Genomic DNA, 24668 nt, shown 5'->3' on the forward strand with positions numbered 1-24668 from the left:
TGCTGAGATGCACTGGTGCAATCATCTGTCACATTCCAGCCCAAAGGAAATGAACTGATCACATGCTGGCAGTGAATGAAATTACGGGATCATTACAAAGATGTGCAGCAAAAAATGTCAGCATCGCCAACAACATAGCAGAGCATTGCTGTTACTATTACATTTTGGCTTACCTACAGGTGCAAACCACCTCTCACAGCCTGGCCTTCTGCTCCCTGGCAATTACAGTGCTTTTACACTTGACTACTTCTTCTACTTTTGTAGAAACTACCATAGAAGTGGGTCAGGCCAAAATATGTTCTTTTTCCAAAAATATTTATCAATGTGATAAATCTCCTTGCTGAGACAAGTAACTCTAAAATGTCACGAGAGTACTGAGCTAGCCATGGTCATGGGAAACTAGCTGTCAGTACTACTTGCTACAAAAGATACAGTAAACAAAACAAATAGAACAGCAATTCGAAATAGAAGACTGCAGAGTGCAATAGCTGGTCAGTTTCCTTCTGGAGGTATCCCCATGACCATTTTAGCAATCCTTGATATCCTCAGTCTTCAAATGTGGGAGCTTTCCTGATTTTTGTTCATGCTCCTGTATTTGAGCAAATGTACCTATTCATAAAGCAGCAGAAATGGCTTCCGCAGCTGTATCTGCAGTGATGACTAGCAGTCAAGAATTGTCCTTACATTTCCAAATGTGTTGATACCTGCTTTTCTAAGCTGATTTCAGTATAAGCTTAACACAGGATGTCAGCGTCCTACCTGCCAAGTTTCCTCCTCCCATTACAGCCCACATTACAGCCCCGCAGATGGTAAAAAGCTGAATGTTGTCTTAACTTGCTCCAGAAATCACCCATGCCAACTCAGACCCTAAGAAAGGCCTTCACTTCGGAAGTAATTTCAAATTTTATTAGCATTCCAGAGCATACTGCAGACATTTTTCCTTTCCTTGGCCTCTCAGAGAAGAAGCTGAACTCCTGGCTTTTATGTGAGGACGAGTGGTTTTTTTAATACATAAACAAGAAATGCTCTGTAGAGGAAGGAAACTCAATGAAGTTATCAAGATAAGCAGTTTTAATTCTTGGGTGAGCTGTCAAAACTACATCAACAGATTTTTACAGAGCCAGAGATTCTGAATGGAGAAAGACCGCTTCACTTGACCATGTCATAACCCAGCACCCAACCACATGGAGAAAGCACACAGGAGAGAAGAGTGTGCAGACACTCTCATTTTGTCATAAAGCAAACAGATTTTTACAGGAGAAAAGAGATGTAAAAGTTCTCTAAGGCAGCTTTGGAAAATGCCACATTAGCCGCCATGTAAGATATGTGGAATGCTGGGCCAATGTCACCACAATGAACCAGATGCTGCAAAAATGAGAAGTTGCCTTCTGTCTCCACTCTTACCACCTCTGAAAACCAGTGAAGACCAGGGCTAGGAAAGAGAGAAAGAAAACACAAATTCTCCTTCAGTTTCTTCAGTTTTAATAAACCTACTGATGATTTCATGTCCTCTTCATTTGCATCATGGAGGATGCTGCAAGCAGAGGATAAAAGGGCAGCATTCAACATATTATACACTGCAAACTGAAATTACAATAAATGTGAAGATGCCTTTAGCAAAAAATGACAAACAGAAGGCACTGTATCATCCTTCTAGTTTATGATACAAAGAAGTGCTCCCAACAGAGATCTCAAGACCACAGGAGTCAGATTCTGTTTGTTTTGGGTTTTCTCAGACAAGACAGGCATTTAAGTATGTGCAAAATTCATAATTTAATCATGCAAACATCATTTCAATAAACAGATGTTCATCAGCTATATTAAAAAATAAACCTCTAAAATGGATACAATCCTGTAGGAAAACCATTTACTCAACTGATTTATGGAGTAAACAATTAAGGCAAAATATATTACTTGGAAATAGGCTTTCACTGGGTACAAATATGAGCTGGCTTAACATCTTGTTATATACAGAAATGTCATTTGAAAGCATCAAAGAGCAGTATAAGATGAAAAACTGCTTCAAGGCAAACAAAAAGTATTTTTTGTTTCTTAAAAAAAGTATTATTACCAAAACATTTTCTTCACAATTACTGCCATATTTCTAAATACAGGTTTAAGATTGTGTAAGCATGGATAGAGGGCATTTGTAGCCATGACAAAAATCAGACACCACTGAAGCCTTACATGAGAAACAATGAGCTCATGATACCAGGAAGACATTTAAGATTTCAAAATACTTAGAAAACCCAGGAAAGCAAAGCAAGTGATATAGTTCTCACCATTTTTACATCAAACTGCTGAATAACCGTAACTTCATAGAAGAAATTACAGAATTCCAATTAAAAGATGAAGTTTAGAAGCACTGGAGTAAATTACATTGTTGAAACTGCTGAGATAATTTCATGTTTATGTGGTACCTGGTCTATGACCCACTGAAGCACTTTAAATTTGTCTAGTATTTTAACTGGAAGTGCATCTCATTATTGGTACAAAAATAAAACAAGTAGAAAAAAGATGAAGCATGGAACATGAAATTTCAAAATAATTTAGCAACAATTTCAACTAATGAGGCACAGATTTCTGCTTTTTTAGCAGCTGACTGGTATGTGTTGAAAGGGCTATGCAGCATCACTCCTGAGAACTTCTATACAGACATGAAAACAGGTGTTAAGTATCATCTAAGCACAGGCTCCAAGAAACCATCTAATACAGAAGACAGACTCTGGATTGAAATGCATATGTAACATAGATTTTATGCTGTCAACATAGTATACTACTGATATAATAGAAATAGCTAAACAATTATCCCCTTCTTTTAAAAAGTATACTAACTAAAATATCTCAGCAAATGCATACTAAGGTCTCAAATAACAGCACATTCACCATACAAACTGCAATGCTATTTGTTCCAGTTATAAATATATATTTATTCTCACTTCCCATTTTGTGAATCATATTGGAAATCATATATTAGTTAAAAATTGCAATACCTCATTTCTACTACTGGAAATTACCTTCACTTCTTAAAAAGTAAAATTCAGTTTAAAGTTAGATTACAAATGTGTGTTGCATCCACTGAGAATTAAATGTGTAGCTTTCACTTCAATTCTAGAATCACAAAGCCAGTATTGTTTAGTGTCACAGATCAGCTTTCTTTCAGACAGTCCTGGGTGGTAACTGTTGTTTGTACATTCCTGCTAGAGCCTTAGCTGCACTGTAGATCATCTGTCGACGGGACATGCCAGTGAATACCACGTGCCAATCAGTCCTGTTGACATTCTGTATATTCTTCTCAAGCACTTCACCCACGGTCACCAACAGGCCTGACCATCTTAGACTGTAGTCCTCAGGAGTGAGACTCTTCGCCTGTGTAACATTTTAAGAAGTGATTATTGAAAGTTTAAAAGGAGGTTTTGTTTCTATCTTCACCAACTGTGATATATAAATAGAATGCACATAGCAAATTAAAGGGTATCAGAATCCAAATTTCAGACTGTCCCATAATTTGCCTAGCCAATTAATACTTTTTGCATTTGTATGTATTATGACCTGAACAGAATAGTGTAAAGCTAAAATATGATGCTTGAAAGAGTAAAGACATTCCACCATTACCAGGAAGTAGTTTTCTCTTTTGAAGAAGCTAACAGATAGAACCAATTATATATATTAATACTATGACTCTTACCTGCCTAAGGTTTCAAAAATGGTTGAAATGTCCCTCTGAAGTAGCCAAATACAAGAAGAAAGCCATGGCTGGCAGAAATGGAGGACTGAGCTATTTGCATGAGACATAGCATTACACACATGTAATTCCTTGAAGCTGGAAACAGAAGGGAAGCAGTGAGGGAACTATCACTGCCCTTAACAGCTCTGATGCTCATCCTAGGCAAACACCTCTGGCCATTGTCACATAGAGTGAAGTGCAGAAGACTTTTAGCCACACTAAGACTGCTCTTAGTATTATTCAGTTCTTTACAGCATTGCAGGTTGGGCCAAATTCTTCATACAGACTTTATTTTGACAAACACAGTCTGTTTCCAGTGCCTGTACAGCTGGTGAAGTTCATTACTGTGTTCCATGCTTCCTCAAACTACTGTCTTGCAACAATAACAGGATACATAAATTTGTCACAAAACACAGTCTACTCCATTATCAAAATAATTTGTGAGTATCAAGAGGTATGTAAAAAGCAGATTTCTTAAGCAAAAGAACAGGACTAGTCCTTACTAGTCAAAATAGCGGCAGCAAGAAGTAAACAAGAGTGCACCTAGCTGCAAGTGTGGACTGAATATCTTATTATATCTCCACTATGATCCAAAATTGCACATGACTTCAACATTAATTATTTGGTATTTTTATTGCTGAAAATTTGAATTGAACTTCAAATAAAATAAAAAAGATCAACCTTGCAATAGTTTCCCATCACAGCTGCAATATCCGCCTAAGCTAAAAACAAGATGACAGTTGGTCTGTTAACAGAAAAGGTTTCTCAAAACAAACCCTCCAGATCACTTTTTACCTTCTCAAATCAAGTATTTTAGAGTTATAAACAGCCATGAGTCTCATTTTATATGCTCAGAAAACTCCATGCTGTTGGTAAAGACATTAACAAAAGAGCATCAATTCTAGAAAGCCAGTTTTTTACCACCATTTCCTTATACAGAGCAATAGAACACATAGCTAGCAAGAATTATGAGGACTATAACTGTTTTTAATATTCAGAGAACTACCGAATGTTTGGGGTTGGAAGAGACTTCTGGAGATCATCTAGTCCAACTCCCCTATAAAGCAGGTTCAACTAGAGCAGGTTGCCTCTACTAAATCTTTTGTACTGTGAATAAAAAAATAACACTGCCTGTCCAACATAATTTATTCTGTTTGTAGTCTGAAATACAACTACACAATTGCTGCAGTTTTTTCCCTGTTGTAATTTTGATTTTGCTTAAAGACACTGGACTGCATTTATACCAACGTGTGTTTCTTACACGCCCCTGAGAGAAACTCACTCTGTTTGTAAAAGAGACATAATAGGAACAAAGGTATGAAACAAAGCTGTTTTGCTGTTGATGTACATACAAGAACAGTTTTCTTTAAATATAAGAATTCGACCTAATTCAAATCTAAAGACTTGCTAAACCTGTGCTGTACACCACACTATATACCAAACAGGCTGCACAGAAGTTTAAACAAGAATGTTTTCTGCTAACACAAGGTAAATACTAATTTTCAAAGTTACAAAATATGTTTACATAAGAGAAATACTCAAAAGGTTACTATTAACTTATAGTTTTTAAATGACACAACAGAATATTCTGTGAAACAAAAATTAAACATACCTGTTGTGCTTTATGTTTAAAAAACATGATTTGGTTCACATCAGTGGTCAACACAGAAAGTGAAAATAATTTAATTAGTAACTTCACATTGATTTCACAGCATCATAGAATGGTTTGGGTTGGAAAAGACCTTTAAAGATCATCTAGTCAATTAAGTTGTATCTGCATAATCAGTATTTTTTTCCTTAGCTTTGTATCTTTCCTGACTCCTTTTGAAAAGCATTCTGGAAAACTAAAGAGAGACTGAGCAAAACAATATTTCTCCTTTTGCCACTTGTCAGCTTTTCAAAATTGTAAGAACTCTGGAATATAAGAACTAAAACCAATCCCAAAATGATCACTCTATTGGAGTTAGTAGTAACAAGAAAAAAAAATAAACAGTTACTATTTGTTTTCTCGAAACAGCCCCCGGAGGATCAAACCGCAAACAGTTTGTTTTGAAATTCTTCACAGAAACATTTATTTAAAAATAATTCTCAGAGCAGAGTTAACTAATTTATGACTCATATGTTCCTTCAAGCAACATATAGTGACTGGAGTTTGGAATAATTCCTACTGAATGTCCAAAGAAATGTAAACAATCTCATGAAAAGCTTCTGTTGGTGATATTTAAGACCTGCATACTACTGCATTATTTTAAATGGGATGAACCATGACATTTCCAAGATTAAAATCTTACCATTTCAGAAATTTTGGATCCCTGTCAAGATAGGATAGTCAAGAAGAAGAAATCAGCCTTGAATTTTAGGTAACAGTCTGTATGTTCATAGTGGAATTAAGTCCATGCCCAACTCTGAAGAAGGGTTATCATTTATTTATTTATTTATTAGGGATGACTTTTCAGAATACTAATCAGTACAGTATGCAGTCTGTTTGGTGGTAAATAACAACATAAATACCAAGGCTTTATGAGCTTTAGTAAAAATTGCATGGCAAGATCTTAATTTAAAAATTTCTGCCTAAATTAAGTGTAAGGTATGTCACTGAATTGCTAACACATACATGGGTGCAATAGACAATTCACTATTATGCAGTTTTGTTGGCATTAACACTCCAATATATATGTGAAGAAAAGAAAACCAAGACTTTGGATGGATAAACGTGGTTACTGCACTTCTTTGTGCAGTTGCTTAGTGCACATTGTATGCTGCAAAGAACTCCTTCCACGCTTGAGGAAGAATGAGTATTCTTACCTTATCGACATAAAGATTCATGAGGGTTAAGTCACTGAACCAGACTGATAATGGTATTTCAATTCTTAAAACTGTATTTCATTTTTTCATGGAGTACTTCTTGGTGGTTTTCTTCTTAGATAATATTTCCTTTTGATTAATTTCTTCTTGGGATATTTCTTTGTTATTAGAAAAGTAAAACTAGTGCTTTCAAGTGCCACACATTTCAGAATGAGACTACTGATCAAAACTGCTTTGCAACAAATGCCTGACGATTTTTAGGTAATACATAAATATGATTCAAAAATAGTTTTTATCCTAATTTCATAAATTAAAACATTTAAGTGGAGTGACTGCAAGAACTGACATCATAAGTGAAATTAAACCTTAAGTCTTACATCTCAACTGTTAACCCAACATTTTTAAAAAAAGTTAAAACTCACCTGCTGAACATACTGCAAAGGCACAGGTGTTGCTTGGGTAAAAGCTTCCAGATGAATTCCATGAATGGGATCCTCAATAATCAGACATCCAATGTCAAACCACCTGCAATGAGATACAAGCTACTTTATTTCTGAGTACTGGGCATCACCCAACTGAAAAACAACATGCTAGCAGTTAAACTGTGACCATTTTACAAATTCTACTACAAATGTAGTAATAATGAGTTTCATCAGTTTTTTAGTATTTTTCAAGTAAAATCTGCATACAGCTATTTTTTATTTAGATAAAATTATACTGCATATGTATGCACATGAAATACATAATATACTTTAAAATATATAAAATATATTTAAAATTTACAGATCAAAAAAACACAGAAATTTGGTGGGGTAGGCATATGTGCAGTTATATTCTTTTGGCCATAGTCACTATGCTTTTAGAGAATGTTTCTTATTGAGATAACTTGCCCTAACAATTAAGAAAAAAAAAAAAATCTATCATTCATGTTCTATATTCAGAGGACTTTTTGGTATGTGTAATCTTATAACAACTATTTAAATGATTTATTCAGAGAAACACTTTCACATCTTTCTGGAGAGATGGTGCCTGCTGCAGCATACACAGTAAAGGCTACTGAAGCAGTATTCAAAATGGTTCCCTATTTAGCTTGCAAAAACATTAGATCACTTCTCCTATCAACAAACTAACAACACTGACATAATCCAAATAAAAACAAGGACAATGCACCAACATTAACTCACTGTATTCAATGCCTGTAACAGTTTTACAGTTCAGTTGCCACAGGAAAAATGTGCTCCATGGAAAGTACAATCACAAAACCAAGGCCAAGTATTATAAAGACTTAAAAAGGGCAGTATTATTGTAGGTTTTGTTTTATATATATATATTATATACTGTATTTTGAGAAGTAAAGGTGTTGTTCTAAAACGAAGTGCAAGATTCCAATTTTAAGAACTGACTGGGTGAGCCATGTGAATTTGATGTTAAGAATTTAGTGGAGCAAGACAGGAACTATTTTACTTGTGTCACCTTTGTAGCAGGGAACAGAGCAATGATGCCTACTGAATAAAAATTAAAACATCCATTAAGTTATTCTTTGCTTCTATTATAACTAGTATCAAAGATCAAGGTGTTCTTGGGGGCCTGTAATGTGTGGAGAGAAGAGCTATCATTCCCTTCAGTAACACTTCAGTCGTGGTTGCGCTCTTTCATGCTGAATTCTTTAAGCAACATTTTCAGATTTAGGAATGACAGAATTCAAAGGACAAGAACAGCAATTATTCTGAAATAGAGATTTCACTGTCACATTTAATCCTTCCTGGTAATATGATAAAACACCTAAATCAGACTAGATGCAAATAAATACTAAACAAAACCTAAAACACTTCCTAAATCTATTTATTGTAGAAAATTCACCATCTACCTTCCACTAAGGATACTAAATGTACCTTTAAAAATGCACAAAACATTACAAAAAAACTAAGTTTGCATAATTATAATTAATTATAATTTAATTATAAAGCTACTTCAAGAACTGTCTGTCAAAAAGCATGTTATGAAATCAAGTCATATTTGGAAACACCATTGTTATGTCTGTGCAGTGCAAATTAAACGCAGTAAACACATTCTCAGTGAAAGCAAATTAGATAATATATTCTCTGATAAAATCATATTGATACAAATGAGCTACAAGTGACAGAACATCTCCCAGTGTACTTTCTGAACTGAATACGATTTTGGAGAAAGCGAAGAAACACAAGTTTTGCTCACAGGAATGAGCAAACCACTAGCTATATTCCAGCTTTTACAGCTATTTAGCTTTGTCATTTCAGTGTAACTTCATTGTGTTTTTGCATTGTGAATCTTGAAAAAATTGACGAGGATTTTGTATGTTAAATTCTCCAGGACAAAAAGCTGAACATCATCACCAAACTCAAGTCTGCCAGACCAATACTGAAGGCAAACTCTCTCCTTTCTTCTGCTCAGAGTGATTCTGCCAGCAAGTCTTCTTTAGGCCCCTTTGAGCCAATAAAGAATATTCCTTTCCCCTACATCCCACCCTCCCCTAGAATTTATCTGAAGTTCTCACTTGTCAGGAAGCAATTCCTCAATGAAGCTTTCTGCTGATACAGCGGGTTGTTTTTCATGTATTACTCCTGTCCGACGCAAGCTGTTTATTCTTTCTTGGGCTCCCTAAATGATAACACAAGCTGTTAAAGACAAGTCTCTTTGAATCACAACATAGTACAATGCTTGCAGATTAATACAAAAAGAATACTAGAACATACTTTTCAAGTTAAAAAGAAAACGTTGAAATAATAGTAAGTTTTAAAAATCTCTCACATTAGAAAAAGAAACAAAAAAAACAAACCTCATGAAAAGCCACAATGGAATCCCTAACAGCAACAAAAACTATGATAAAACTGATTAAATATTTTGAATTTATTATTTTTCCCTGAAAAAGACCTAGATTCCTTACCTGTTACTGTGACAAGTTTCATTATTAGTTAAAGCATCAGTATATACGACTGTTACTCACACTGACTTTTTTGTAGATTTGTTGGGTCATTTAAGACCACTGGACCAACTCTGAAAGAGTAAGGGAGAGAATCCTTTTCCTCTGTTACCTATCCAATTAAGATCAGGCAATCATTTGCTCCAAACCTCTCATCACTCTGAAGTTTTAATAGAAATGCTACTACTACACTCCAGTAGCTAAACAGTTAAAGGAACATTATACTCCTTACCTCAACCTAAAATTGTATCAGCTAATATGTTGCTATGAGGATATGTTTTACTCATCTGTGCACACTGCCACAGCAGTTAGGAGAAAACTTTTTTTTTACTGAGTAAATGATTTGCTTGTATTTAAGAAGCAGAATACTAAATAGTTGTTTTCAGGGTTCTTAGTTACTGGCCAGGGAGGTAGTTACATATAAATTTACCTGATGAACACCTACGTTTTTAAAGTCTGGTAAAACAACTTTTGATAACACTTGCAGCCAGCACAGCTGTTTGCAAGGCTGAAGAGAGAATTCTCACTTTTAAAACAAACCACAGATCTGGTTGAGAAGATATCTGACAAGTGCTGATCAAACTATTACTGATCTACAGAATTAGTGGGGAGAAAAACTCAGTTTTAAAGAAACTCTTTTAATTTCTAGCATTTCCAACATGTGTGCTAGTATGCCTGCTATACTTTGAAACTAAGTACTATCACAATGTGTGACAGATGTGATGGCAATCAATGACAGTATAAAAAAACTGACATGAATATCATTTGTTGTGAATGTCTTTGCAGAAAAAAAAACCTAAAACTATTTCATCAAGTAGCTTCAAACTGATCTAATGACTCAGATGGCAATTAAAAAAAAAAAAGTATACTTATTTTACAATTCCCCTCCCCTTTACAGAAAATCAGATTTTTGTAGGTGAACGATTCCTCACTCTCTCTTTGCACTGGAGGTACTTTAGTACTGTTACATATCAACTTACTTTTAAACCTGCAGCATAGCCCACAGGTTGGGGTGCAATGTTAGACTGTGCCGCCTCTCCAGTAACAACCGCCATTCCAAAGACTTCTTGAAAGGCATCTCGAATTGCTGCAACTTTTACCTCTTTATTAGAAGTAACCACTATGTCCAGTTCTCCCCCAGTTTCTGTAAAATACATATATATAGAATCATAGAATCAACTAGGTTGGAAAAGACTTTAAGATCATGAAGGTCAACCATTATACCAGTACTGCCAAGACCACCACTAAACCGTGTCACTAAGGGTCTCATCTACATGGGTTTTTGAATCCTTCAGAGACAGTGACTTCACCACTGCCCTGGACAGCCTGTTCCAATGCCTGATCACTCTCCCTGTAAGGAATTTTTCCCTGATATCCAATCTAAACCTCCCCTGATGCAGCTTGAGGCCATTATTTCTTGTCCTATCTCTTGTTACTTGTGAGAAGAGACTGATCGCCACAGTCTCCTTCCAGGTAGTTATAGAGAGTGATAAGGTCCCCCTGGGCCTTTTCTTCTCCAGACTAAACAACCCCAGTTCCCTCAGAAGTTCCTTATCAAGACTTGTGCTCCAGACCCTTCACCAGCTTTGTTGCCCTCTTCTGGGCCCACTTCAGCACCTCAGTGTCTTCCTTGTAGCAAGGGATCCAGAACTGAACACAACACTCGAGGTGCAGCCTCGCAAGTGCCAAGTACCAGATGCTCATGTATTTTTCCTCATTCATATTATAAACTAGTTCAAATACATTCTATTTCTTATAAAACTATGTTTCAGAGTTGGTCTCTTCTTTCTTTGCCACTGTATAGAAGTAACTTAGGAAGTACAAGTTAGATGAAGAACTAAGTAATTCAAGAATGAAAGACAACAGTAAGAAGGAAGTAAATACTAAGTTTACAAATCTCTGCCCTATCTCCACAACCTGCAACTATAAAAAAGGCAGTATTTTAATAGCCAAGATGCATACAGGTCCTTTCCCTGACAACTTGACTTCAGAGAAATTTGAGGTAACTACTGAATTCATTTACTCTAACTGAATTTTACAAGCAAAGCATTTTATTAGAATTACTTCCTCTAGGTAATGTTATTCCATCCAATGAACAGTGCATCAAAACATACAAAACATAACTGGATACTGTCAGATCCTATTTTAAAAAGGGATGGTCATGACTGCAATAGAAACCTTAAATACAGTTTGCCAAATTGTACATGATCAACATTTACTCTGGTTTTGCATTGCATCCCTCTACTCAAAAACTTTCTCAGTTGCTGGCTGGCTTTCTCACTGATTTCATATCCCACTATCTCCTCAGTAGTCAGTTGTTGAGGTATCTTCCCTTAAATGTAACGCAATTAACTACTCAATAATTCAGTTATCTTCCCCTTTTATGCCCCATATTGTCCACTGGATAGAACAACAGTGCAGAAATGCAGTTAAACAGATAACAGAATAGGTCCACCTGAAAATCAGGTTAGAAAACAAAACGCAAGAACATTTTAATAGTTTGTTCTCAGTCTTATCAGTTTCATGACCAGTTTCACCTGCATCAAGATAAACGGCAGTACAGGCAGAACCAAGGAGGAAGACTGCTTACCAGACTGCTGGAAAAAAAAAAAAAAAGCAAAACAAAACCAACAACAACCAAAAAAACCCAAACCATTACACTGGACAATTTATGTCTGTTGCTTCACCATTATAAAGAAGTAGAAATTTCACATCGGCTATATGTCACATGTAATGTACTCTAGTAAAAAATGCTGAATACCACAACAAACTGTAACTGAAATACTATGCTCTTCCTTCCTGGCTCAGTGCATTTCAGACTTCATGAGACTATTTTAGAATTTTAAAGGTCCTACTATCTGAATCAGAAACTGCTTCAAGTTTGATGAATTTCTAAAAAATGGTGCAAATACTATTAGGTAGAAAAGTGCAACATAAAAAAGAAAGTCTCAAAAGCTAAGTAAATACCTCTGTTCTATGCCTCTCAGAGTATGCCTACCATTAGAGCTTGTTTTAGCTCTAATGTGACATCTTCCACAGTACTATTTAAGCATGTGATCCAGCAGAAAACATATGGTGTGTTTAAACTCAGCTCCTTAAGGCTTAAATAGAGAAACAGTGGGAGAAAATAATATGCCATAGAGGGATTATATGGAAGTCTCTTCACTTTTTTTTTTCATTGTTATTTATAACTTCCTCATCTTTCACTATCTGAATCGGAATTAAAGGGTATTACTGTGCCATTATGTGAACTACAGCAGAATACAAAAGTGAAATGAACCTCAAAACACACATACAAAGTCAGCCTTCAAAATGAGTTTCAGCAGACAAATCACTTGAGAAATCAATACAGTATTGTGACTGTGAATTAACATACTACATATACAAACTTCAAGTGTAAAAGTAGTGTACTATTATATTAATCTCTCCAACCTTTAAAGGTATTACTTAATGGTTTATCACAAATACTTACTGATATATGGAACCATGCCAGGATCCAGTGTTGTGATCATGGTCTCCACCGAATGTTTGGTTTTATCAAGAACAGACTTCACCATGGGATTTTCAGCTACACCCTAAATTTAAGCAAAACATATTTCCTTATTACCTTTTGTTTTGTTTTTTTTTTTCTTGAGAATCTCAAAATGTTACAGTTTAAAAACCCCAAAACAAATAAAAAGCAAATATTAAGCTGCTTTGTGTTTTTCTTACCACATTTACACTTCGTAACACTCGCTGTATCTCACTCCTCAGCACAAACACTACAGAATGCGACTATCACTGCATGAGTTTTCAGTTAAAACATGAAGTTCAAATATCATCTTTACCATCCTTTTCTGCGTTAATGCAGAAGCAGTACCACTGGTGATGGCGGGCTACAAAATTGATCTAGTTGAGCATTTAAAAAAACTGTAGATTCCTAATGCTAATTATAGGTATCATAAGACTAGGTAGCTAGATTTAGACTGTGATAAGCTGAAGAGTCTCCTTTTCTAATGTTCTTAAAGACAATAGGATCTATTTTTGAATGGCTCATTACTAACAAATATTTCTAGAGCAAGTGAGCTGGAAGTCCTCAGTTTATAAACAGATTTTTAATATTTCTGGAAAAATGTTCTATATTCTCCAGCCAAGTCATAGTTGGAGCTGCTGACAGACCTAAGAATTCGTTAAATATAAACCCAAACACAGCCCTGTGTCTTGCATAGTCTTAATTAATGTCAATATCTCATTAAAAGTTTATCTGAATTCAGATAAGATCACAGGGTGAAAGAAGAAAAATACCTACACTGAATCACTGAAAGATAAAGCACTGGAAAGTATTTCACAGAAATCTCTTAGCAAACTTCTTCAGTAAACAGGCTGTTTTCAGTCCAATATTAAAACTGCATATGATTGTATCTGTTTCAGTAAATGACAAACATTACACAGGACAGCACTGTGCACATATGTCTTTCCACTTGCTTAATATATTACACAGTATTCCAGAGAACTGCAGAATCAGAGTAGTTCTAATTATTTCAGAGTATGTTTTGCTCAGCAAGCTTCTTTCCCATAAACAATGTAATGGTTTGGGTTGGAAGGGACCTTGCCTATCACCCAGTTCCATCCCCTCTGCCATGGGCAGGGACACCTTCCACTAGACCAGGTTGCTCAAAGACACATCCACCCTTTGAATGTTTTCTTTGTAGCAAGCTTGAAAAAAAACCCAACCAACCAACCAAAACCAACATATCCCACACTTCTACAGACACTGCGATGTTGTCTGGCTACTAATAATGATGATTATCTTATTCTATGTCTCACACTAAAAGAGTTTACCACTGGGTTTAGGTACTCTTCTCAGTGCTGTGCAGAACACCAAGCCTGACTGCAGAATTTGGTAAAGAAAACAAAACAATTACTTACTCATATACAATTAAGCTTTTTCAAGCCAGAGCCCACTATAGCCACTTGTTTCTCACGAATACAAGACTTTTCTGAATGGTAGCATTCACTGAGTAATACATAAACTCTTGTGACTACTCATGTACCCACAGGATGCCATCAAGAACAAGGAAGTTTCAATTCCTCCTTCAGCTCTCCCACAACATGAAGTTCCTCTGTTGTTTTAACAAAAATTGAGCACTATGAGATCCTCAGAAACATTTAAAGTATGAATTTCCAGTTCTTGTACCATTCCAGTACTGCAAAGCCAAGCAGTACTTCTTCAATCAGCAGTCTGCCTGCCTAACTAACACAAAGTCATTATACATCTTGTGAAGATAATCAGATTCCTGAGTAGCAAGAAGCTGTTGCTTCTACCTGGGGAAGATGCCTTTATGTTCATCAGCCTAGCACAAACAGGGATAAATAATCCATAGTTTTATACCAATACACAGAGTTATCACAACACTAAACCAAAATGCAGTTTAGTTTGGAATTTCTACCTAGATCAATTCTAAGTCAACATAAATCCAAATGGTTCAAATAGAGAATCTTCCACATCAGCAGAGCACAAACACAAATCTTGAAAATTCAGGTCCTGGCTGTCTTCATTTCTCAAACAGTTAAATATGCAAGCTGTCAGGTGCAATTACTGCCACAGTACCCAGCTCTGCCTTCTATTATGTAGAAACCAGTCTTGGAACTGATACAAGACTACTCAGCCATCTTTGATGATGTTTCAGTCTTGTTCAATTCTAGACAATGAATAAGTCAACTTTAGATTGTCAAGAGTCTTGGGATATTATCTAGCTTGAAAGAAATCTGGAAAAAAGGTGTATGATTTCTTTAGAACACTAGAGAAAAAAGGGTAGTTCAAACTACTTCAAGAACAGAAATAAAGATAACTGCTGCAACTACTGTGTAAGCTTTTCCAGGGAATCCAGGATGCATTTCTGTAATAATTACCAGTTAGTCTCCCAGATCCTGGCTGATCTCTAAGAAACACAGATTCTGATATGTGCTTACACACACCGAGAACTTGATGGTTCAATACAATTAATGATTCTGCATTCTTCCACCACAGCCAGCCTCAGAAACAGGTCATCACTGAACACAGGGAGCACATAGAATGCTTAATACTTCAACAAAAATCTGTATTTTATTATTGAAATCAGTGACACAGACTTTCTCCATAAATAAGAACAGGACACCTTTTGGATCCTACTGGTATAAAAGCAACAGTAATATGGATGAAACTGGCTTTTCAAGTAATCTGCAATGGCAAGCTCTGGTACTCTCAAAACGGCTACAGAATAATGTTACCAAAAATGTTCCCTTCTGGAACATTACCATCTATTGTGAATATTAAGAGGTGCATGATAACTGAGAGAAGGACATTATTTAAAGGAAGACAGAAGATATGCTTTTATGATCATGAAAAGACATCTCTCCTTGAAAAGGGCAGCATGACAACTTTGTTTTCACCATACTGAGAGGATTCTTCTTCCTCTTTAAGACTGTATCACTGTCAAGATGTGTATTCCTGGAGGAAGGAAGGGCTCAGAGTCTGCCGTAACACTCACAACTTTTTCCCCCAGCTCTTCATGCTCTAAAGGGTTTGAAAGCCCCTCCAAAATTCTGCAACCCTGTTGAGATATCAATCTTCTTGATTCTTCCTTCACTTCTAATATGAGACAGTACAAAAAAACTGCTGCTCTTGAAGATATTTCAGTGTTCATTCGTAGCCATTACATCTTTTTGCCACAATCTTCATGATCCTATTTACATGTAACATTTGTCACAACTCTAAAAAGGTTATAGGCTAATGAAGTTCTAGTAAGTTGATGTTGCTGCTTATTTCCTCTGTGTGATTAGATCACATCACAAGGAGAATCCATTCTGCAGTATATACTACATGCGCTGCAGCAGAAAAATCCTACATCTCTTAAATACTTCTTACGTAAATTGTTCTTTGATTGAAGAACTGAAGAAAATGTATTTTCCTCTCCTTGAAGAGAAATTTTTGTTCTATAACAGGCAAGACTGAATCCCATAGAAATCAAATTCAGTTCATTAGGGAATAATAAAGAAACATGATATACAAAGAACTCTGGTGAGGTAAAACAGACTTTTTCTGCATCCAGTCACTGTAAAGTAAAAATTACCTTTCAGGTCTTAAAGAGGTCCTAAAGCTTCCCCGATTTAAGAACATGTGACAGAACTTGTTAGGTATTCATATCTTCCTGTCACAGCAATCTATTAACCTAAAACACCAGCATTTGTACACTCCTCCATTTTTCATACAGAGGAAGAACAAAAGCATCGTTTCAGCCACCTTGTATATGAGGCCAAAGAGAGATTTATAGCAACACGCATTTAAAATATGTCTTCCAGTCAGTAAAATCAGTAATTCCTCATGAAGTGTAACAGACAAAACCCCATACCTTTATAAATCCCCACAGCCCTCCTGTGGCAGTTGATACTCTGGGGTCATCATGCTCCTCAGGAAAAGTGATTGCAGAATCAGTTCCAGGAGCCAAAGCTGATGACAGATTTGCTTGTTGAGTAATAGGATCTGTCAAAGCACCTAGGAAGGGGGGAAAATAATTCACAAGTGTTCTCTTATTTTGCTGCATTTAATTTATTATACTGTAGGAACACACAATAGCTTAACAAGAAAATGAGCAGGAAGAACAGAATACTTGGCTGATTCACTTTATTCTTGAAGGCCCCAGAACAATTCTGCTTATTAAAGGTTAGCAGATATAATTACTCTAAAAGATTTCAACAACACCTGCTATTAGAACAGAGACTGCCTGTACATTATGTATAAAATTAAACAGTGATTTTTTCTTAGTACGTTAGTCTAACAGAAGTGCTTTTTATTGTATTCAAATTTTCAAAATAATCCCTCATTAGAAGAAAAAAGAGGAATGGGTGTTGCTCTCTGAACAAAGAGATAGGAATGATCTCACACATAATAGAAGAAAGAGAAGTAGGAAATTTTCTAACCCTGAGCTCTGGAAATCAGTAGCAACAGAAAAAGCAGCAAGCAAATTACTAGCTTTACATAATTCAAAGGAAAACAAAAAAAACTCCAAAAGTATAAAATTTAAGCATGAGTCTTTGCTCCATTACTCAGGTCTATTTTAACAAATTTTCCAGTCTGGCTCTCAACTGATCCTTAGATAACCTAATTTTGCTCTCTAAACCAAGTTTAGATAGAAAATTCAGTCAGAAAAATAGAAATGATCATTTTTTGTAGCAGTAACCTACTGGATCAGCTCAAGCATCTGACTAGTCTCAGCCTAAACACCAATGACAGTAAACTATATGCCAAGCTGCACTAATGCAGTGGTCTACAAACTTTATCTCACATGCTTATCAGTAAAAAATTTGTGAGCATGCAAATCCCATGCAATTTCTAAATTATCTACACGTATCACTATAGTGTAATATATTATGTGTATCACAAAACAAACCCAATACAAATGTTAAAAGGATACGATAAAGAGGAATTAATTTAATTATTTAACAGTACAAAAAATTTTTGCTTCCACTAAAAATTGTTTTACTAATATACTATCAAGATAATAAATGTCAATAACTGCTGACATGCTATATAACACAAGTATTATTAATAATATTTAATGTGAGCAATGTGATTGAAGGAGCCCCTTATTTTTTAAACCTTGGTTTAACACCATGATTTGAAAGTTCAGTTTGATGTTCAGACAATTCTGACACAGCTTTAATGGCTGTAATTGCTGGAAAAGATACCTCACAAAGGCAGAGAGATCTAAATGGAAGAAGTGCATCATTGCCTGTGCTACTTATTTTCCACTCCCACTAACCAGTCATGCAAAAGTTTTCTTGAAATTCAGCTAGCAAATTCCCATGTTCAGTGATATCAATCAATTTTCTTGCAAACTAATCAGAAAGTATTGCAACTTGGTATTTTTAAAAATGGGTTTAAGCCCCACTGAAACTCTTTGGAATGTTTTTACATAGGTCAGGAAGTCCTCTTTGCAAGTTTATGTGTACAGATGTGATAGCTTTTATATGACACTTGCATTGCTTATGGCAGTAGAACTGCATAATGTTGGAAACATTTCCAAGTATGAATTTTTAAAATGCTCTCTCAAAAGCATGACCTTCCTACAAAAAGTAGTTACTGCATCACTCCTTGTTAAAATATTACCTTTACCTTGAAAGGCCAAAGTATGAGTGCAATTGTTTTTAAAAACAGACATTAGGCAGCACACTGGTGACAGCTACTTGTCATTACAGAAAACATCAGCAAATCTGGGAGACTTGTATTTACGTAAAATAAAACTGTTCATGCCACCTTTAAGCTCAACAACTCTTTTTAAACACCTTGCCACATGGCAACCAGCAAACCTCTGTGCAATACAAAAAAAAAAATCACAGTCTCTCCCTATCTAAAAAAAGATTATTACTCAATTTTCATTAAATTAACCACATTGATGACATCCTGTAGCACTTTGTGCACTTCTGGCTCTTGTTTCTTTGTTGCAATAGCTTGCTAAAGAATGAGGCAACGAATAAATTTAGCATATGGTGTATCTCTGTAACATTGTTCCAGAATCTATTTTTACCCTAGTCAGAGTAACTGCTCCATCTGTGGTTATAATTACACAGTTTTAATAAAAAATTTGCTTTTATTAAAGAAGTCATTTACTGTTGAGGATAAATCTTCTCTGGCATATCCCTCCTTTAGCATCTGACAATAAAATAGTTATTTCTGGATTTTATTACTGAAACAAAATTTAGCAAAAGCAGTAAGCTGAGACATGTCAGAAACACCTGTACTTTCAGGCAACTTTACAGGAAACCTGCCATGCTGTGTCATTTCTTCTAATACTTGTTTCTTCAAATCTTCAGCAACATCTTCTATGCTTCTTCCAACAGTATCTGTGGATGAATACATTTTAGTTTGTCACCAGACTGTTTCCCATGTATTATTTTAACCGTATCAGGAAGAGCAAGTGTTTCCCCAATGTAAATAGCTTTCTATCTTCACTATTAAGTAAGCAATTTCCAAAGAAGCTTATAAAGACTTTATGAGAATGCATACTATATGACTTGAAACATTAAAAAAATAAATAAAAAAAATAGGCTTTCATGTTCTGCTTAGTTTTTAGATGCCCTGCTAATTATAGTGGTTTCATACTATCCTTACCTATTATCTCAAGACAGAATGTACACTTAGAGCAAAGTACATCATTAACAATACCAGATGTAAATATATATTTCAAATAGTCCTCAACAAAATTTTTTTGCCAACTTTATGTCAGATCTGATTAGTCTGTTAGCCATACTACAAGACAAAAACAATGGCAAAGAGCTCTTATTAGGAGTCAGAGAAGTCTCAGATGTTTCACTTTCTTCCAATTTGCCCATGCTTGCATTATTAGTAGTATTTTCAATGCACTGTCTCTTTGCAGGAACCTTTTTTGAGTCACTTGTCCATTTTGTGAGGGTTAATATAGTTAAAACTAGATAACGTAACTCATGAATTGTCTTGAGCAGGCACACAAACTGCAAGGCACTGCAGCATGATGAAAGTGAGAAAATGAGTGACAGTGACACTGTCAACCCCTTTGAACTGTGGAACACCCACTCTTCCCTAAGGACACATGAATGTCCCAACATACAAATCAAGTGAAGATACTAGAGTCAAGCTGTATATTAAATATCAGCAAAGCTTCATTTCTTTCTTATTTTTAAATAAGAAGTACTAATGAAGGTCTAGTATTTTTTCCCACATCCCTGTGGATTGCTTTGCACACCCCCTGTGTTAAGGGCACTCCACTCTGGAGCCCACTGCACTTAGTGTGACTCAAGAGAACAGTAACAGCTGTGCCAGAAAATAAAGTATTTGGTGTTAAGGATTCTTGAAAAATCAGGTAAAATGTTTTGATTACCACTCACAATATTAAAAAACAAGTGATTATTCACGTTTACTACAATCCCTTACAATACTGTAAGTTTCTTTGATTTTAAATTCCCTTCTACGCTGCTCATCTAAATGTACGCTGTAGTGGAAGGTATTATTTGCCTTAAAAAACACAGGTGCATCCACGGACTTCACTAAAAGGTTTCAAGAATAAAAAAATATTTAATAAATTCTGTCAGATGCATGTCAGATAAGGAGCACACTTCCATGATTAAGAAACAAATTCTTCCAATTAGTCTGGAGAAGAGCACTGTAACTATGCTGATTGCAGTGTTTTTGGATGAATTGCTGTGCTTCAAAAAGCATGAATAAATGTGACCAAGCTGCTGACAAAATTGTTGTACCTAATGAGACAGGTGTAGCAACGGCAGCAGCAGTGGCAGCAGCATCCTTTGCTGCGATTGCGCTTGGTGGGGGCGTGCCAGGTGGAGTTGCTTCTATACCACTCTCTTCCATCATTTTCTTTCAGCTACAAAAAGCTTTGAGAAGGAAAAAAAAAAAAAAAAAAACCAAACAAGCAAACCAGCATACCTTGAGAAACAAGGGAAAGATTTTAAATTAGAATGTAAAGGCCACAACACAGTAATTTACATTCCTGACAGACCAGGTGATTGAAATACCAACTCTAGGAAAAAAAAAAAATCTCAAGTACATAATTATCCACTATGTCTGACTTCCACTGTATCTTCCCTTTACTTTTAGCACCATAATAATACCTCAAACGCCAAGCCTCTTTCCAAAAACCTTATCATGTATGCCCAGTTACTGTTTCCAATATACACTGGTGGTACTTAGGTGAGGAATATCAAAGACGTAATCACATTTCACAAAACCCATATTCCATGCAAAAAACTACAGTGTAGTATTTTGCTGCATTATTGAGTGGTTGTAACTCAAACAAGGAACTGTTATTTTCAGAGCTGATGCATGACAGAATGCAAACTTGGCAAGAGGCAAGACAGGAGGCAAAAGTCTCCCTCTTCTGACAGTGAAGAACCACAACTACCCAAGAAGCTGTAGCCTTCTGAGGCTGAAGCACTTCAACAGATGCTTCTGAGCATTTGACACCTGAGGGCAAACACCTTACTGACCACAGACAGCAGCACAGCTGACAATGGCTCAGGCACCCAGACTCTGTGGCCGACGCTATAACCATGACTTTGTCCACCTTCAAACAGAACTGTTTTAGGGCCAGCTGAATAAGCCTCCAGAAAAGCTAAACAAAACCAGATGAAATTCACTTCCAACATATGTTACATTACACTGAATTAATTTACACTGAGCAAGTTTTCCAGTACAAATACTTGCTGTAAAATGCAATACTGTTCTGGTGACACTATCAGAAGTGAAAGTAATTGAAAACTTTGGCTTTTATTTTGAAGGCTGGATTACGTTGAAATTATCTCCTAACATCTTCTGAGTAAACCTTTTACAATATACTGCTTCCAAAAAAGTAAAGCTATATGCTTATTCAAAAATCTTAAGTATGCTTATTTAAAAACTTATGTAAAAGGGTATAGGAGAAGGGAAAAAACTGAGACTTTAATGAAGACATGGATATCTTTGTTTGTGAAGAGGCAAGCTAACAAAACCCCGTGCTTCCTCCCAAGTCTGTTAAACTAGACAGCAATGACTTGTACTACACCAAGGTGACATTTCTTTATGAAATAACAACCCTGTATGAAGTAATAGTATGTATGAAAAATAGATTCAAACATTTTCCACCATATCCATTACATCAGCAGCTACAGAGGACTGCCAGCTTTATTTCCTTTAACAATTTATGGAGGAAAAGGCTGAGATAACGTGTTGAATAAAAATACCCATGTGTATATAAAAATAACTCCACTTACAAAAATACTGGTTTTCCTCTTTCAACCCCCTCCCAATTGCTTCAATGTTGATTTAAATGTATATACAACTCAAGTTCAATATGGAGGAAAAATTACTGTTGTTGCCAAACTTAAAAATCCAAAATGGATGTCAATGTTAATTTTAAAAAGCTTAGTCTCAAAAACAAATGCAAGTATCAAAATCACAAACTATATCTCCCTCTGACAAATCATTTGCATATGCAATTCAAGCTTAAATGTTTCAGCTCAGCCTCAGAAAGCAAGTAAATGTGGTTTATGTGTAGCACCCTTTATGAAAACTCTCATCACAGAGGGATTTTAGGTTCTGAGTACCTCTTCAATTCGTTTAAAAGCTTCTCCTCCAATAGGATGAAAAGTTCAGTAACTGCTTGGTGTGGCACTGACTGTCCTTGCAGAACGAGCACATCTCATCATCTCTTCGAAAAAAACTGCACCGTCTTCTGTTAAACTTCACTAAGTAAAAGAATTTGCAGTAAGATTATGTTTTAAATCAAGCTAAAGGAGTTTACATTCCCCCTTGAAGAAGCATTTCTAAAGTCATTCTTTCAATTATACACTGCAAAGCAAGAAAGAACTTTCCATTGTGCAGCTGAAGTAATCACTGATCAAAAAACCTCCCAGGCCCATTTTATTTTATCAAGGCTCTTTCAATCTGCCCCTTTATTTCACTGAATGCCATGATTAAAAACTGCTGAGAGGTGCTTACTACTTAAAATAAATACTGTGGCCATGCAGAATGACTGGAAAAGTTCCAGGTTTTTCAAAACACTCTGTACAAAGCTTTTTTGAAGCTTCACAGAGATATTGGAAGGATGAGGGGCAGAACAGGGGACAAAGGAACAAGCTACGCAAATGTAATCTAAATGACATCTGCAAAGTAAGGAAATAGAATAAATGGAAATAACTATAGTTGCTTCACTCTATTAACTTTACAATGTGAAAAATGAAGTAATTATTAAACAAATACAGCAATCCCTAACTTGCAAAAATTATGAGTCAGCTGGTGGAATATAATTACAAAAAAATCCAAAAAACAAACATGGAACCAACTTAAAATATGAATCTCCTCTCACTTGTAAGCCTCTGGGAAAGCCAGTCATATGTAAATCCATTCTGGACAGGAGAAGGAAGCCTGTGAGGAGAACCCTGCCAGTTGTAAAGCTTATTTCCATTCCCTCGGTCATTGCAGGCTCAGGTACACACCATTAGGCAGTGTGTCTGAATAAACTGGATAATCTCAGAGTGATGTCCAGTCAAAAACATAATGCTATTTCTCTTGTGTCTGGCTTAAATTTATCATATGACCTTAGTCCTCTTTCATAAAAGACTCTAGGTTAACATTCAAGGATCACCTGCTACAAGCTCAGGAGTGTTGCATCTCGACTAGAAGGAAGTGCAGCAGGAGGGCCAGGAGACCTCCTTGGATGGATAAGGAGCTGCTGAGAAAAATTCACAAGAAAAAAAGAGGCTTATAAAAGGTGCAAGCAAGGACAGGTGGCCTGGGATGAATACAGGGATGTTGTCAGGGTAGTTAGGGACCAAGTTAGGAAAGCTAAGGCCCAATTGGAGCTAAACTTGGCTAGGGATGTTAAAGATAATAGGAAAGGATTTTATAGGTATGTAGAGGCTAAAAAACAGACTAAGGACAATGTAGGCCCCCTCCAGAGACTTTCGGGAGAACTGGCTACACAGGACTTGGAGAAGGCTGAGGTTCTGAATGGCTTCTTTGCTTCGGTCTTCACTGGCAAAGGCTCTGACCGCAGCACCCAAGTCTTGGAAGGCAGACGCAGGGACTGTGAAAACCTAGACCTTGGGCCCACTGTACGAGAGGATCTGGTTCGAGACCATCTTAAGAACCTGAACATACACAAGTCCATGGGACCTGATGAAATCCATCCGCGGGTCCTGAAGGAGCTGGCGAATGATGTTGCAAAGCCACTGGCCATCATATTTGAAAAATCATGGCAGACAGGTGAAGTTCCTGATGACTGGAAAAAGGGAAATATAACTCCCATTTTCAAGAAGGGGAAAATGGATGACCCGGGGAATTACAGACCAGTCAGTCTCACCTCTGTGCCTGGCAAAATCTGGGAGCAGATTCTCTTGGAAGGCATGCTAAGGCACATGAAAACAACAAGGTGCTTGGTGACAGCCAGCATGGCTTTACTAGGGGAAATCCAGCCTGACCAATTTGGTGGCCTTCTACGACGGGGCTACAAAAGTGATGGACAGGGGTGGAGGGACCAGTCTTGTTTAATATCTTTGTCACTGACATGGACAATGGAATTGAGTGTGCCCTCAGCAAGTTTGCTGATGACACCAAGCTGTGTGGTTCTGTTGATATGCTAGAGGGAAGGAATGCCATTCAGAGGGACCTTGACACGCTTGTGAGGTGGG

The 24668-nt window shown here is 36.3% G+C and overlaps 1 protein-coding gene across 11 annotated transcripts in view; it reads right to left on the bottom strand.

Annotated features, from left to right (window-relative positions):
• Positions 1-1048: 1048 nt before the first annotated feature.
• The window catches only part of PRRC1 (proline rich coiled-coil 1), a 29392-nt gene continuing 5772 nt past the window's right edge, over positions 1049-24668 (bottom strand). For 8 of the 11 annotated variants that reach the window (XM_031054170.2, XM_031054173.2, XM_031054168.2 and 5 more), the window contains 9 exons: positions 22584-22724; positions 20742-20876; positions 19245-19352; positions 16862-17004; positions 12964-13066; positions 10472-10635; positions 9066-9169; positions 6955-7057; positions 1049-3369 (listed from right to left, as the gene is read on the bottom strand). In XM_031054170.2, coding sequence (XP_030910030.1) covers positions 3160-3369; positions 6955-7057; positions 9066-9169; positions 10472-10635; positions 12964-13066; positions 16862-17004; positions 19245-19352; positions 20742-20856 — 1050 coding nt within the window. In that variant the 5' untranslated portion in view covers positions 20857-20876; positions 22584-22724 and the 3' untranslated portion in view covers positions 1049-3159. Of the gene's footprint in view, positions 3370-6954; positions 7058-9065; positions 9170-10471; positions 10636-12963; positions 13067-16861; positions 17005-19244; positions 19353-20741; positions 20877-22583; positions 22725-23623; positions 23642-24668 lie in introns of those variants that run through there. The other 3 variants (XM_031054174.2, XM_031054175.2, XM_005154896.3) reach the window with 3 other exon arrangements.

This window comes from Melopsittacus undulatus, chromosome Z (genome assembly GCF_012275295.1).
Source record: "Melopsittacus undulatus isolate bMelUnd1 chromosome Z, bMelUnd1.mat.Z, whole genome shotgun sequence".
NCBI lineage: Eukaryota > Metazoa > Chordata > Aves > Psittaciformes > Psittaculidae > Melopsittacus > Melopsittacus undulatus.